Source organism: Onychomys torridus, chromosome 20 (genome assembly GCF_903995425.1).
Source record: "Onychomys torridus chromosome 20, mOncTor1.1, whole genome shotgun sequence".
Taxonomy (NCBI): domain Eukaryota; kingdom Metazoa; phylum Chordata; class Mammalia; order Rodentia; family Cricetidae; genus Onychomys; species Onychomys torridus.
The window spans coordinates 2421719-2438249 of NC_050462.1; the positions used below are offsets into that span (position 1 = coordinate 2421719).

Sequence of the window (16531 nt, forward strand, 5' to 3'; positions counted from 1 at the left end):
GCTAGCACCACGTTTCATCTCATCTGGTGGCTCGTTTAACTAGCACAGCTTAGGGGAGAGGAGCCTTCCACAAGCACCCCAGCAGGCAGGAGGAGTCATTGGGTGCAAGGAAATGAAAGTCACCAACAGCCCTAGCAGGAACATTTGGGTGGCAGGAAGAAGGAAAGGACTTTGCCAGATGTGGACCAAAACCTGCTCCCTGGCAGCTGTGCTGCACATCCAGAAGAGGTGACCCACAGACAAAGCAGGCAGCTCCATTTCTGGAAGGGGCAGGCCCAAGAAGGAAGGGAGAAGAGAGGGTTGATTTGCTTTCATAGGAAGTTCCATGGAAACTCTTACCTGTGTGGTATGACATCACATAGGCTGACCTGCAGGAAAACTTAACACAGCTGCAGAGTGCCGTCAAGCATTCCCCAAGCATGCACTGGTCCACTGCCCCCAGGCATGCACTGGTCCACTGCCCCCAGGCATGCACTGGTCCACTGCCCCCAGGCATGCACTGGTCCACCATCCGTATACTCTCCTCACTAAAATTTCTCTTTGCATCACTTTTTTGCATTCTAGTTGAATAGTTTACTCTGTTTGAAATGTCGAATTCTGAGAGTTCCTTATAAATGCTAAGTACTAGTCCTATTAGCCATATGGTTTGCAGACATTTTTCTCCCCCTCCATAGCTTGTCCTTCTTCCTGTTATCTTAGTTCTAGCATTTATTGACTGTCCTCAGCATCATCAGATTGTAACATGTATTACAGAGGGGATACAGTATATTAAACCGGGCAGCTTATTATGGGGAATAGGAAAATGCAGCCTCTTCCATCTCTCCATCAACAGAAGGAAGAATATGATTGTTTAAATTAAAAAAAAAAAGTTTGCTATCCTTTGTCATAAGACTTATAGGAGGCCTCTTTGGAAATAAATCTCTCTTTTACAATGATTTAAAAAAATCATTCTGGCTGCTCTGTACCAGCATCAGGCATCTCAGAAACCCCAAAGAAGCAGGTGTGTGTCCCAAGACCCTCACTGGACAATAACTAGCAGTACCACCAAAAGTTAAATAAATAAATACATAAATACATAAATAAATAAATAAATCTCAATCAAAGCAGGGAAATCAGCAAATGTGCTGGACCGGGAAGCCTCTGAGCAGTGCCTCAGTCTAAGCATCCACCTATCAAATCCCTGCCAGTGAAAAACAGCCACTAAGTGAATTTTGGACCAAATCTTGAAAGCATCGGCGGAAGTCACCAGAGACATTCCTAGATCCTCACAGCAGAACTCTCAAACCATCTCCATGGAAAACCTTGAAAACGGGACTCAGTGTAAACACCATTTGCTAAAACTGCTTAATTTATCAACTTCAGAGAAACACCGGAGCAGGACAAGTGTATGCGTAGCGATCTCCCCTTCTGCCACATGCATTCATCAAAGCCTAGTTAGGCCTGTCTTTCCCCATTTTCTTTTTTCTCTGTGTCCTCGTGCAGCCCACAGTTCTCCCAGACTCTCCCATGTGCGGCACACCCTGTGCTGGGGAAGTGACTTGCTTTGGGCACTGAAGCCAGGACGTGCCTTAATGATAAGAATCACCCATTCCAGAGCACTTTTGTGTGCCTGGGGCGTTCTAGCCACTCCATACTCATCTACACCTCACAAGGAGCCCCTGCGAGAGGGACTGTGTTATCACCATTTCCATTTGAAATGATAGCCCTGAGACCCATTTAGAGGATCCGGAAGAGCCAGGATCCCAATCCAGGCAGCCTGGCTGCTGCAGACCTCACATCTCACTGTAAAGTCACCCTGCCCCTCCCTCAGCTTCCCCTTGGGTTTGCCTGCGGTGCCTTTCGCTGTGAACTTTCGTTTTATCTTCTTGAATGACAAAAACAGACATTGGTATGCAACCATAGAGCCTCCTGCCAATGGGAAGGTCACCCCACATCTGCCAAAGTCATGGCCAGTGGAGGCTGCCTTGAAAGGAACCTTGACTGTCACCTACCCAGTGATGCCCCCCCCCCCCAGTCACGCACACCCTGCTGCCAGGATCTGCCCAGCTCTAGAAAGGAAATGCTGTTTTTTAAAAGTGTGGGATCCAGTCTGAAAGCATTTGCCTCTTATGCCAGTACCTGGGAAGTGAGGCAGGGAGATCCTGAGTTCAAGACTAGCCTGAGCTGCATATCTAGGCCCCGTCTGAAACACAAAAGAATGGCAGAAAGAAAAGGGTAGGATTTACATTCCTCACCAGCTCCCAGGGGATTCTAGTGCTGCTCATGGAAGGAAACACTTTGCTCACTCGCCCATGGATGCAGGGTGAGGTAGCAAAGTGTTTGCTCTTAACGTATCATCCGTGCCACCCTTGAGAGTAGCTGCCATCCCTTCTTCCTTCCCCACTAATGACCCTGTCATCACCACGTCCCAGCTGACACTGCCTTCTGAGATCTAGCCACCTTGATAGAAGGGCTGGGATTTTCTTTACACACGTGGAGGAGCTATGTCCTGCCCTGGGGATTAAATGTGAGAATATCTTGAATCATTGGCATCGTTGTGGTCCCAAGCCCGTCATTAAAAAAAAAAAAAAAAAAAAAAACCAGCAACACTCACGTGTGGGAAATAGAAAGAAAAAAATAGTGATCTCACTCTGTTCTTCGAAGACTCTTCAGTTTTTTATCTTTAGAGAAATAGTACAAAGTGGGTTTTAACCTTCCTTTTTGGATTCTTTGTTGTGTTAGTCAGCCTGGTGTTGCTAAAACAGAACACCTGAGACATCAGCTTAAAAGAGGGAAGGTTCATTCTGCTCACAGTTTGGAGGTCTGTGGTCAGCTGGTCCATGGCTTCTGGGGTAGAGGTGAGACAATGCACCAGGGCAGAAGCATGCGATGGGAGCAGCTGGGAGGCAAAGAGAGAGAGGGCTGAGTAGACCAGTATCCCATAATCCCCTTTAGGAGACTCGCTCAAGGACCTCAGATTTCCTGCAGGGTCTCAAGAAGGTCTAGGCATCTCCCCCATAGCACCATGAACAAGGGACCACACCCCTAACACATGAACACTGACTGAGTCAAGCCACGGCAGTTGTAAATACCTGCCTGGCCCCTAGTTCAGCCCAACATAAAGCAGCAGAATGCTGTGAGTCACATCCCACCCCCAGCCTGCACACCTGCTTGTGGAGAGCAGTGAACGGGAAGGCCTGGCATGGAAAAGAACCAAAACACTAGGCTGGAAAGTCACTCGGCCCAGTCTCCGTCCTCCTGAGCCACGGGCAGCTGGAGTTCAGAGGCACAGAACTAACTGCCTTCCGCCGTCCTTGTTTTTATTTTTATTGAAGAGTGATTGAACTGATGACTCCCAGATCCAAAATGCCTGAGCCCTAGAATCCACTTATTACAGAGCTGAATTAGAAGCTTTCATCCTGTCCTTGAGGGGTGCAGTCATGGGACCAAAAGGGCTTTCTGCTGCTTGCTCAGGGCCACTGGCTGCTTCCAGAATTTGAGAATACGGATAAAGGTGGATTGGAGGCGAAAGGTTTCTCGTCATGAGCTACAAAAGCCTGCTTTCCCTTGGCTAGGAAATGATCAGGGTGAGATGGGAAAATGTTTCTTTTTAAATTTCCTAAGCACTCAGCAGTGGACTCATAGAGCCAGGCATGGTTAATGCAAACTGAATGTCCCTTGTCCAGGGGGGCATACAGTAAGTGCATGGGCTCCTCTTGCCTAGAGGGACAGGTGTCTGTAGGGACAGCCTGGCTTGCACCACCCTAGCATTCCCATAACCCAGCTCTTCTTCCTTCACAGAATGAAGTGATCAGCCAGCAGCTGTGTGTCATCTTCACACACTGTTATGGTCCCTACCCCATTCCCAAGCTCACGGAGATCAAGAGGAAGCAGACGTCACGCCTGGGTGAGTGGTGGCCCGGGTATTTCAGACTATAGCCGCTGAGCGTAGGGGTGGGAGGGAAGCAAACCCATGCAACAACTGCAGGGTGAGAACTTTGGAGGTCAAACACAAGGCAGACAGTGGAGGAGCCAGGCCCAAGAGATGAGAGCTCCCTTATTAAGCGGTAAATGTCTTTGGAAAATGCAACAGAGGACGTGGATGAGGAGACTGCAGGGCCTCACCTGTGGGACCTTTTCCCTCATTCGCTGACACTGGGACTGCTGAGGCTCCTGATCCAGGAGATTTTGATAGACAGCCCACTGTCCAAGTCAGCTGTGATGGCTTTGATAGCCAACTTGTTGCAGTCAAATTACAAATCATCTAGGAAGCGAATCTCAATGAGAAAGTGTCTAGATTAGGTTGGTCTGTGGAGATTGTCTTTGTTGGATTATTAATGTGGGTGGGCACCATTACCTGGATTTGTATGAAAAGGAACAAGTGAGAGGAGAACATTCATGGGGATTCATTCTCTCTGCTCCTGGCTGTGGGTGTGACCAGCTGCTTCCTGCTGTGTTGACTGTCTGCAGTGTGGACAGGAGCTATAAACTAAACTAAACCCTTTCTCCCCAAAAGTTGTCTTTGTCATGGTGCTTTATCAAAGAAATGGGACTAAGGCAGCAACTCCCCGGTCTGTGCAGTCCCCATCTCTACTGCAGAGGATGGACGTCCTGCTTTAGGAGATAAGAAAGGAACAACCACACATGACCATACAAACAAAGGCAGGTTAGGGCTAGAGAGATGCCTCAGAGGTCAAGAATGAATACTGTTCTTCCAGAGGACCCGAGTTCATTCCTAGCACCCATGCATGTCAAGTACCTATAACCACCTATAACTGCAGATCCAGGGAGATTCAAGCCCTCTGGCCTCTGTGGGCACCCACACACAGACACAGACACACACACACATACACACACACACACACACACACACATAATTAAAAATAAAATAAATCTTTTTTAATTGAAAAAGCAAGGCATACCTGAGCAGTGGAGGTGGGTACTCTGAAATTCAATGAGGATAGCCGATCACTTTATATACTCCCTTGGGTACTTGCACCTGACTCCAGCCATATACTTGACTTTCACCTCTCAGTGGTGCTCAGATATCCCAGGAGGTAGGCATGGCCTAGACCACACTTAGATTGCCGTCTGGAGACAGAGTGGAACTGGGACTTGAAGACAAGCCCTGCCAATGCCAGAATTCCTCACTGTGTGGGGCCAACTCCTGAGATTCCCCAGGTAGGCATGGGCTTCATCCAGAAGATCCAGGGCTACTACAGCAGAGCAGAATTGAAAAGACAGAGAAATGCCTGGCTGTCTTGAGGTTGGAAACCTGAGCCTGCCGTTGCAAAAGCCCATCCCCTGTTGCCCGGAGAGAAATAAAAAAATTAACAATGAAGGATTCCTTTTCCTATAAGGGTTGGGACCATCTCTACTCCCTGTATCCTTTTTCTCTAAATATGAAGATGGAGAAATAGAAGCATCTGAAAATTCTATCCTATATCAAAACCATCCCTTTGCTTTTATCAGTTAAAGATTGAGTGCATGAAGCTTATTCGAAGTATAGTCATTACCGTTATAGAAACTTGTGCATTTGAGTATGATATAGCTTTCTGTTAAAATGGAAAAGTTGGCAACAGAGTCAAAGGTTATATGTTACCTTTATGACCACGCACGTGACAGATCTGAGTTGTACCTAAGCCACAAGTGTTTCTGCCCTGCAGAAAACATTAATCATCAAAGTGACAGATTGGAAAGGCTAACCAATGAAAAGGTGGTACCAGTGAAGGGTCACCTTCCCAGAACATGACAGCAGTGTATAACACCTTGTGAGGCACCTTGTTAGCATGAACATTTTTGAGGGCTGGGTCAAGGACACAGCATAAGCTCTGCTTCCCATAGCCAGAGAGGGAAGAGAATTATTAAATTTGGTGCGGTGTTTCTCACTAGCAGTGAAAGGTTCTTTGTCTTCAGGACACGGGTCAGAATTCCAAGGTTAGCACCATGAGAAGGCAGGGCTGGGAGGGAATGGAGAAGTGGCTCATGGGTAAGTACTCTTGCAGAGGACTCAGGTCCTGTTCCCACCACCCACATGGTGACTCTCGGCTGTCTGTAATTCCAGTTCCAGAGTGCCTGATGCCTCTTCTGACCTCCATGGGTTCCTGCACACACACAGTGCACACTCAGACACACATGCATAAAAGAGCATTTTGTAACCATTTATTTATTTATTGTGTATATAGCATGTTTGACCAGAAGAGGGCACCAGATCTCATTACAGATGGTTGTGAGCCACCATGTGGTTGCTGGGAATTGAACTCAGGACCTCTGGAAAAGCAGTCAGTGCGCTTAACCTCTTATCCATCTTTCCAGCCCACGAGTTTTTTTTTTTTTAAGAAGGCAGAGGTCTTGACTAGACAGAGATGGAGAAGGAACTCAGTCATAGTGGTCTTGTCAAGAAGTATGGCCTCAGGTTAGAGAAATTGCTCAGCAGTTAAGAGTGTGTATGGCTTCTGCCCTTCCTGAGGACTTGAGTTCTGTTCCCAGCATCTGTATTAGGCAGCTCACAACTGCCTGGAACTCCAGACCAGGGAAGTTAGAATCCACAGGCACCTGCTCTCACATGCACACACCTACACATGTACATGTCACTAAAAGGAATAAAAATACATCTTTAAAAAAAGAAAGAAAGAAAAGATCCGGGCGGTGGTGGCACACGCTTTTAATCCCAGCACTCGGGAGGCAGAAGCAGGTGGATCTCTGTGAGTTCGAGGCCAGCCTGGTCTACCAAGCGAGTTCCAGGAAAGGCGCAAAGCTACACAGAGGAAACCCTGTCTCGAAAAAACAAACAAAAAAAAAAAAAAAAAGGAAAGGAAAGGAAAGAAAACAAGTGTGGCCTCTCTGGGAGCACTTGGGAGCTATTGGAAGGTTTGTAGAAGGGGGAAGGGGGTTGTAATCAGAACCCACACTGCCTGTCACTACAAAAATCAGTAATCAGGGACAGGAACCAAATCACTAAGAGGGCCCAGGATCTGAGGCGGCAGTGGACTAACACCCTAACACAAACCTTATCTCTCCCCTCCAGCCCCCAAGCTGTATGGGGAGGGTGGAAACCAAGAGTCAACCATTCCAGAGCTCAGTCTTGCCTTCTGTCATTTGGACAGTCACAGTTCTGAGCCCAGACCCCAACAGTCTCTCCGACTGGTCCTCATCCTATGGGCGTCTGGGCTCAGGCCCTTCTTAGAGCCACCTGGGCTAAATAGTTGCTCTGCCAAGCCGGTCATAGTGTGTGTGCAGATTCCTTCCTGCGCTATGAAGTGCAAGTACCCTGTGGTATGAAATACAAACGAATCCTACAGTGCCTCCCCACTCCCACCAGGATGGGATCTGACTTCAGGAAGGATGGCTCCTGTGGTAAGTGAAGGCAAAGAGACCAACAGAAGCTCCAGAAGGGTCTAGAAAGGTGATGTAACCTGACCAAGGGTGGTAACACAATGGAGGGGAATGAGGGAGAGACGGTCAGGAGTTTGGGGATGACCACAGGGAAGAAAGCTCCTCTGCCTTTGGTCCTGGTTTGGAGCACCTCTCATAGGGATGAGGAGCACCCAGCACAGAGCATGAGGCCAGGAGAACCACTTCTCAAACTCACATGAGTGCTGCTCCCCCAGCAAGCACTGTGAACAGCCGGCCCAGCGTGCCACAGTTCTAGTCAGCTGACGTACAGGTGGCCTACCACGAGACCCTGGCAGTTAGAGCCACCTTGTTTTTGCTGTGTGGGGACTGACCAGGACAGAAGTCAAGGAGTTGAGGGTGTTCCTAGCAAGGCTGAAGTGCTGGGTTGACTCCAAGGGCCACCCATAAGGACCTGGGGTCTACATGACTAAGTTAAAAGTAATAGCTAGGAACCTTGTACTTGGCGGGTCAAGCCATAGAATTGGAACGCCTTGGTTCAAATCCTGGCTTGCACGGCCCCTGTGATGTGTTTCTGTCTCAGTCTCCTTCCTGCACAGTGGGAGGAGTGAGACCCTGCACAAGGACTGCCATGTCCTGTTAGACTCAGTGAGTGTTAGCTACATTGTCTTTGTTATAAGAGATGAGATAGGGGTCTGGCTCCGTTGTCACTGATTCTGGGAGAGAACCTGGAGTCCAGCGGCAGGGGACGGCTGCCCTTCTACACCACTTCCACTAGGCGGAGACACTGAGCCTAAGAAAAGGGCAGGAGGGTGGGTGGGTTCCCTTCGCAGACAGCCCTTTCATAGGCTGAGGTCTCTAAGCTCTGCCTGGAGGTGTGTCTGCTGTGGAGGACAGTGGCTTCTCCTCCTGCTCCTGCTCCTCCTCCTCCTTCTCCTAATTTTTGTGAGTGTGAGAGTGTGGGTGTACGAGAGGTCACAGCACAGTTGCCACTGTCAGGTCTCCCTTGTCTGAGACAGGGTCTTCTGTTTGCCGCTGGGTGCACCAGTCCAGCTGGCTTCCAAGGATTCCCAGTCTCCCTCACCCATCTCCCTGGAGGAGCACTACCATTCCACACGCTAGTGCTACCATGTCTACTTTGAAGGATTTGGGGGATCAGACCTCAGGTCATTCCTCGTGCTCAGCAAGTGCTGTTACCCACACTGAGCCGCTTCACCAGCCCACGGGCTGCTTCTACCACAGGTCAGCTTTGAGTGTCTCCTGTGCTGAGCTGGGCGGCAGCAATGCATTCATCCTCCGTGGGTGCCTGTGTGTTCGCCAGAAGGACCCAATATCACCCTCCTTCACTAACACACTGCCCCCCTTTCTGTTCTAGATCCTCATTTTCTTAACAATAAAGAGATGTCTGACGTGACCTTTCTGGTAGAGGGAAGACCCTTCTATGCTCACAAAGTGCTGCTGTTCACAGCCTCTCCCAGGTACGTACCCTCGGCATTGCTGTGGCTGGAATACGTCTGTGATTGTTCCTATTGCTGCTCTTCTTCTTGGAGACAAAATCTCATGTAATTCAGGATGTCCTGGAATTCACTGTGTAGTGGGGTTGAACTTGAATTTCTGATATCCTGTCTCCACATCCCTAGTATTGGGATTACAGGCATGCACCGTCATGCCCAATTTATTTGGTACTAGTTTATGAATGCCAGGCACACAACTGACCATCCCTAGCTGCTCTCCCTGCTTTCTGAAGTCCAGTCCCACCGATAAGATCCCAACTGGCCAGAGGCTTTGCGTCCAAACTCCAAGACAGATATTACCCATGGGGAGCCCCTCCCCCAGTCAATATGGGTTAAATGCCCTCGAGGCTGCCTGTCTCACAAGACAGAAGTTCCTGCCTCCCTGGAGCAAAGCTTGGACAACAGAAAGGAGGGTGGGTGATGATACCCTGGGCACCAGACAAGAGAGAAGCCAGGGCAGGTGCTCAGAACCGACAGACATCTGCAGAGGAGACCCCGGGTTGGTGCTAGAAAGTGATGAGGTTTTAAAGATCGTCCAGTCTGGGAAAGGATGTGAGTTCCAAGCATATTCATTAGCTTTGAATAGACACTAACAGCTATAATCCAGCCATGTCTCAGAGCAGGATCCAGAGATGTGTCAGGAGGAGAGTCATTTGGGCAAGCCGTAGTGGTGCAGGTGAGTCTTGATCTTTCTGTGTGTTGTCCAGGTTCAAGGCCCTCCTCTCCAGCAAGCCAACAAATGACAGCACCTGCATAGAGATCGGCTATGTGAAGTACCCCATCTTCCAGGTGAGACCTGGGGTAGCCTTTAGGCCTCAGCTGTTCCTACCACCTGGGACACCCTATACTGCCGGCTCACTCATTCCATCCCTTCCACTCCATCCCACAGCCCTACAGCAACCACTGGAGGCCAGTGCCTGCTAGCCCCAGTCTTGGGCTGGGGGAGGGAGTCCAAAGGTAAGGGACACCCTCTCCCAAAGACTTGTAAGTCTAGAGGGAGTATCCCCAAGTCACCCGTCAGCTACAATATACTTGGGGTGTTTGCAAACATGGGCTCCTTTTTGAAGCCATGTGCTATAACAGCTTAGACCCAGGACATTGGGGCAGGGTTAGGAATGAAGAATCAAAGGCCAAGCCAATGCTGTGGGACTCAGAATGAGGCTTTGGGCTCGAGAAGAAGGCTAGAGCGTTCCAGACAAAGAGAAGAGCATATGAAAAGGACTTACATGATGTGCTCATCCTGGCCATGTTGGAAACAACAGTATCTGTGCCTAGCCCATCTGGTGGCACACCTCAAGGACTCGATTCTAAAATGGTCTAAGTAAAAACCATACCAAAACGGAATTCCTGTTCCCCCGGCCTCCATCACACATTGATATCGCCTGGGAGCTTTGAAAATGTCCCCTGGATGTCTAGTCTGTACATCAGACCCATAAAAGCAGAATCTCAGGGCAGGAGCCAGCCTTGGGTATGATGAGGCCTCTCCCTCCTTCCCCTGACATCATGGAGCGGAGCACTCTTCCTTATAGCATCTTCTAGACATTAACAGGTGTCCGGTGCCCTGGAAATGGTCAGAATGACTTGAAAACACATTAAGTGTGAGTTCCTAGGTCCCGACCCTACACCTGGCTTTCAATCATGAGAAGTCTCACTTCCGTCAAGAGCCTCTGATGCTGCTGGGCCCAGGGTTCGAACCTGAAAGCTAATGCTGCCCCGTGTCTGTGATCCTTCCAACTCCCCTACCATGAGTTCTTGGAAGAATGTGGCCCAAATTCCCACAGCTGCCCCTAGGAGAGCCGAGGTTAAAACTGAACCCAGTCCCATTGTTTTCTCTCTGAAGTCACCTGACCCTACAGCAAGACTTCTGTGGCCTGTTAGAGTGGGATCGTAAGCTGAAGGTAGAAAACAGCATGTGTTCATGTGTGTGCACATGCGTGCGTGTATGTACACACACACACACACACACACACACACCCCAAGAAGTACCCCATGACTGGTAAGTCTGGCCCTCACTGGGGAGGCTCCAGTAATAAGAGCCTGGCTCAGAGGAAGCATTCAGTCAATGTTTGCCCAGTGGACTTGTTGTCAGAGTCCTGCATGGCCAAGGCTGGCCTCAGGGGGATCCCTAGGCCTGTAATTGCTTCCGATGGGGAAGGTTTGCTGGCCACATTAGCTTCAAGTTCCTGTAATAGGAAGGGAAGATTTATCAGGCCCTAGGGACTTGTCTGTGTCCCTGCCCATTGCTCATAAAAGAAGAACCTCATTTGTGGCTTGAAATAGGCCAAGGAAGGCTGAATCTGACCCACAAGGAGGCTCCCAGAAGCCTGTGCACTTCATATGCTTCTGGCATATAAATTTAGGAGAAGATTTTTAGTAATTGATACTGTACTGTGTTTCCTCCCCCAAGACTGTTTAACATCACATGTGTGCAAGAGCCTGACCCACTGAGGCCACACCTGGAGCCAGGCCTCTTTCAGGCTGCAAAAGTCCCTGCCTCATATAGGTTGGCAGCTGCCAAGAAAAACAGTTCCATGTGCAGGCCCTTTGGCCTAATAAGGGCTTGTTGCACCCACTTAGAGAAAACGCTTGCACTGGTGTTGTCTGGAAGGGGGCTGGGACGGCCCAATTTAAGCTCATTAGCCCAGGGTCTCCCTCCGCCAATGCAGCAATTTCAGCCCATGGTGCAACCTTAAATAAATATATATAACTGATAGAAAAGTGCTTTGTAAATGGAGGGCCCATGCTGGGGGGTGCACATTACAGTGGTGCTTCTTATTATTATTGGTTTGGCCTATATCACAAAGACGCTAGAGGGATCAATTGATTTTAATAAAGCCAATAGCCCAGTGTTGGCTGACAGTATTTCATACACATGTAAGGCCCTCTCTCCAAGGCAGGAGGGGGAGGGGAACAATGCAGTGTTATCTTCCAAGGCCTAGACAATGTCACCACCTCTGTGGTAGGCAGGTAGACACAAAACCCCAAGTAGTGAAAGGGAGACGCAGACAGAAACATACTATGTCTAATACGTTCACCTGAGGCAGGCATGTCACATGCCTGCAGTCCCAGGACTTGGAAGACTGAAGGAAGAGGATTCACTGCCTTGGCAGAGGGAGACCCTGGGCTAATGGAGATTAAAGTGGGCCATCCCAGCCCCCTTCCAGACAACACCAGTGCAAGCGTTTTCTCTAAGTGGGTGCAACAAGCCCTTATTAGGCCATGAATTCCACGCAAGCCTGAGATATCAGATGAGATCTTGTATGCAAATAATAATACAGTGTCCGTGTGCTGTCTGTGTGCCAGGCACTATGCTAGGCACAGGAATACAGTGATGAGTGAGATACCTGCATTCTCAGATGATTAAAGACTGACACTTGGATAAGCTGTTGCCTGAAACAAAGCTGTGTGAGCACTGAGCTGGCCCAAAGGAGGGCCAGCCTCCACTGTTGCAGAAGAGAGCTTGGCTAGGCTGAGGGACCGGAAGACAAGATAGGGGTTCTGACAGAGGCAAGGGGAGAGAGCAGACAGTGCATAAAAGACAGACACCAGCCAGGTGGCGGTGGCGCACACCTGTAATCCCAGCACTCGGGAGGCAGAGCCAGGCGGATCTCTGTGAGTTCGAGGCCAGCCTGGGCTACAGAGTGAGTTCCAGGACAGCTCCAAAGCTACAGAGAAACTCTGTCTCGAAGGGAAAAAAAAGACAGATACCATGCTAGATGTGGTGACAGCCTCCTCCTGTAATCCTAGTACTCAGGGAAGTGGAGGCAGGGGAATATGAGCTAGACGCCAGCCTGAGCTGCATAGTAAGTTGTTTGTGACATAGTGAGACCTGTCTCAAAACAAGCAAACAAAAACCAGATTCAATTAGGAATCTGCTTTAATGAAATGTACAAACATTCCACGTAATTCCATGGTATATCAAAACTAGCCATTGGTGGCACAGAAGTATCTGTTAATTGGCAGTTTCTTTAAGAGTGTTAAACGTTTCCCAAAATTAGTGTTTTATTTATTTGTGTTCCTGGGGTGGGGGGTATAGGTGTTTGGGGGGTGTGTGTATGCCATGGCACACTTGAAAAAAATTCCAAAGTCCTATTGTGGTGGTTGTACCACAGTGTGGTCCCAATATAGGACGTGACTAGTCTGCAGATTTGGCCAATCCAGTTGCCCTGGCTCCAGGCAGGGCAAGGCAGGCATGTGGAAAGGAGCTGAATGTGGAGAGACTGGGACAAACTGAACGGCGATGCACCGTGTGCAAAGGAACACTTGGCTGTCACGTGGGGCATGTGCACTAAATCAGATATATCCACAGTCTTCAGCCATAAGGACACCAATTTGCAAAACTGTAACTTAGGGCACAATTCAGACACTGGAAGACAAGAGACAGCCTCACTTGGACCATTCACAACACCATCAGTGAATACCAAACCTTGGGCCCCTCGCAGCTTCCTCTGGCACTTGGTCAACTCGTTGTGAGGAACTTGTTACCCAGAGTGGTCCTCTGAGACTTCAGGAGGTTTTAAGTCAGGCTCTCCAAGTTGTGTCTCCCACATAGCCTGACTGGATGAGAGGTAGGTTGGCTCCCCTTGGTCATCATCCTCGGGTGACTCATCCGTCATGAGGAGACAAGCTCAGGTTTGACCTAGTCCTGTGGACAGACATGGAAGCAGGGCCTGGAAACTATAGGATCATGGTTTCAGGGTGTCATCAGAAAACCCTGTGCAAATGTTGTCCCTTCCCCCTCTCCCCCCTCCCCTGCATTAGGGAGAGGGATGTTCTGGAGTGGTGTGGTACTGTGTACAGCTGAGGCTCTACTCACTGTCTCCCCTTCCTTCCAGCTGGTCATGCAGTATCTCTACTATGGTGGCCCAGAGTCACTTCTCATCAAAAACAATGAGATCATGGAGGTAAGGAGAACATTGTGTTACTGGCTGCCCCAGCATCCCTTCTGTCTGGCTTCAGAATTGGTGGCCCTCCCTGGCTCCATGATTCTCCCTTGCTCTGTGGTCCTCCCAAGCAAGGCAGCTTCTCGGGAAAGCCTTCCCTGGGAGACTAGCTATAACAGGGGCCCTGAGTGGAAACCAGTCTTACATGGCTTGTGAGGGGCAAGTTCACCGAGGAATTTGGGCACCACCTGCACTGGGACACTTGGACCTTTTCAGCTCCATCAGGAAGTAGCCTGGATGACATGCTCCCCCTTGTGGTTACTAAGAAAAAATTACATCCATGAGGAGCATGACTCATCCCTACAGTGCCTTCTGGGACCCAGAAACTGAGAGCTGGGAGCCATCCCTCTCCCTCCCAGCCTGCTGCTCCCACTGCACCTGACTCCCATTCTATTCCCCCATCCAGAGCTCTAATCTGTTTTCCTAATTGAAGATGGGAGTTAGCTGGACATGGAAGCACGCAGAAGCAGAAGCAGGCAGATCTCTATGGGTTAGAGGCCAGCCTGGTCTACATGGGGAGTTCCAGGCTAGCCAGGGCTACTGAATGAGACCCTATCTTTTAAAAGCAATTAATTAGTTAAGTAATGTGGGTTTGTTTGTTTGTTTGTTTGTTTGTTTGTTTGTTTGTTTGTTTGAACGGGCAGCTTAGGACCTAAAGCCCTTCAGCCCAGACTTGGTCACATGGGCAGTTTATTTGACCTAGCTGAGCGTGTTTCCTGTTCTGTAGAATGGCCATCCTTGGTCTGAGAGGGTTTTACAAACATATTTTAGAAGGTTTTTAGTCACCTTTGGCCACGGCGAGTGCTGTATGGCTCACAGTCACTAAGGGCCCAGTTTATCCTGAGTCTTTACCCTTCTTAGCTCCCCACCCATGATACTCCAGAGGCCCTGGTCTCTCTGGACCCTTCCTCCCATGTTGTACTCCACCACAGGGCCAGGAGGCCCTTTTAAAAATATATATATATTTATTTATTAAAATTTTTTTTTCATTTTATATACGAACCCCAGTTCCCCCTCCCTTCCCTTCTCCCGCCTCCTCACCTCCCTCCCACTCTACCCCATCCACTCCTCAGAGTGGTAAGGCCTCCATGGTAGTCAACAAAGTCTGGCATACCAAGTTGAAGCAGAACCCAGCCCCTCTCCATTGTATCAAGGCTGAGCAAGGTATCCCACCACAGGGAATGGGCTCCAAAAAGCCAGTTCATGCATCTGGGATAAGTCCTGGTCCTGTTGCCAGGGACCCTACAAACAGATCAAGCCACACAACTGTCAATCACATTCAGCGGGCCTAGTTCAGTCCCATGCAGGTTCCCGAGCTGTCAGTCCAGAGTCAGTGAGCTCCAACTAGCACCAGTCAGCTGTCTCTGTGGGTTTCCCCATCATGATCTTGACCTCCTCCTCCTCCTCCTTCTTCTTCTTTTGAATGCCGAATGCCATTTATTGAAAGAGGGAGGAGGTCTTAAATACAGGCTTATAGCACAATGGGGGAACCCTGGAGGGCAGAAGTTCGCTTCTGATTTTTTTTTTTTTTTTTTTTTTTGAGCTGAGGATGGAACCCCGGGCCTTGTGTTTGCTAGGCAAGCACTCTACCATTGAGCTAAATCCCCACCCCCACTTCTGATGTTTTACAATCTTGCATCTAAGCTGTTAATGCTGGATACACAGACAAGGAGCTTCCCTTAAGCATTCAGGAGGGTGGAATCTGGCAGGGAATTAGCATAGGAAGAATATCAAGGTCAAAGTCGGCAAGCAAGGCAACAGTTACCCAAAACGGGGGTCAGGGCCCTACAAGTCCCCCCCCCCCATTTTGCTAAAAAAATGAGCTTCTGACTTAGGTTGCGTGGGACGTCAGCAGGTCACCTTACCTGTCATGGAGACACCTGTCCAGGCCACACAGGCGTTCTGTCTTAGGTTGGTGATCGCCCCCCCCCCCAGGCATTACCCGTCTCTGAATACCCATTATCATACAGGCTCAATCGAATGAGAGCTGCAGAGTTAACTGTTCAGGAGGCCTTTTGTAAGCATTTTAAATTTTACTTTCTGTGTTGACTGGTCTGTTTACTGGAGACTGTGATAAAGGGGCTGGATGAGCAGGCAGGGAAGGGTCCACCTGGCAAGCTCACACTCAAGTTCAAGGACATGTCCACCCACTCGGCACCCCTCAGAGTCCCTCTGGGAGATATTTTACGGAGGTGAATGAATTTGCATTTAAGTCACGGATGGCCATAACGGCTCCTGCCTGTAATTCCAGCACCTGGGAGGGATCTGAGACCTACCTGGTAATAGATTACAGGCCCCAGGCCCGCCAGGACTACACAGTGAGACTGTGTCTTAATAGGAAAAAAAAAATCACGAGAAGGCTCATGATAAACCCCACTGCCTGCCACCTTGGGGGAACTATAACTTCCTCTCTCCAGAGACTGTCTCTTTCAGTATGCTTCTGGGAGCCTCCCATGGCCCAGGGCTGACCTTGAACGAGCGTCATAGAAGGTGGGAGTGGCGTAGCGCCTAGATAGGAAGCACCCTAAAGAAGAGGAAGACAGGGTGAGGGACGATCCCTGAGGTGGGGTGTTGAGGAATAACATTGGAATGGAGATGCGGACAGCAAGGCAGGAAGGGAGCCACAGTGGCACCCACCCTGCTAATCAGGGTCATATCCCCTCCTCCTTGCTAGATCTGATTGGGGTATTGGAGGTCGACCCATTCTAACAGGTGTGTCTGCGATTCACTTCATCGTGCCTC

At 49.4% G+C, this 16531-nt stretch overlaps 1 protein-coding gene across 5 annotated transcripts in view; it reads left to right on the forward strand.

Moving 5' to 3' along the window:
* The window catches only part of Btbd11 (BTB domain containing 11), a 269054-nt gene that overhangs the window by 246543 nt on the left and 5980 nt on the right, over positions 1-16531 (forward strand). For all 5 annotated transcript variants that reach the window (XM_036169685.1, XM_036169684.1, XM_036169682.1 and 2 more), the window contains 4 exons: positions 3781-3886; positions 8708-8810; positions 9554-9635; positions 13682-13750. In XM_036169685.1, coding sequence (XP_036025578.1) covers positions 3781-3886; positions 8708-8810; positions 9554-9635; positions 13682-13750 — 360 coding nt within the window. The remainder of the gene's footprint in view (positions 1-3780; positions 3887-8707; positions 8811-9553; positions 9636-13681; positions 13751-16531) is intronic.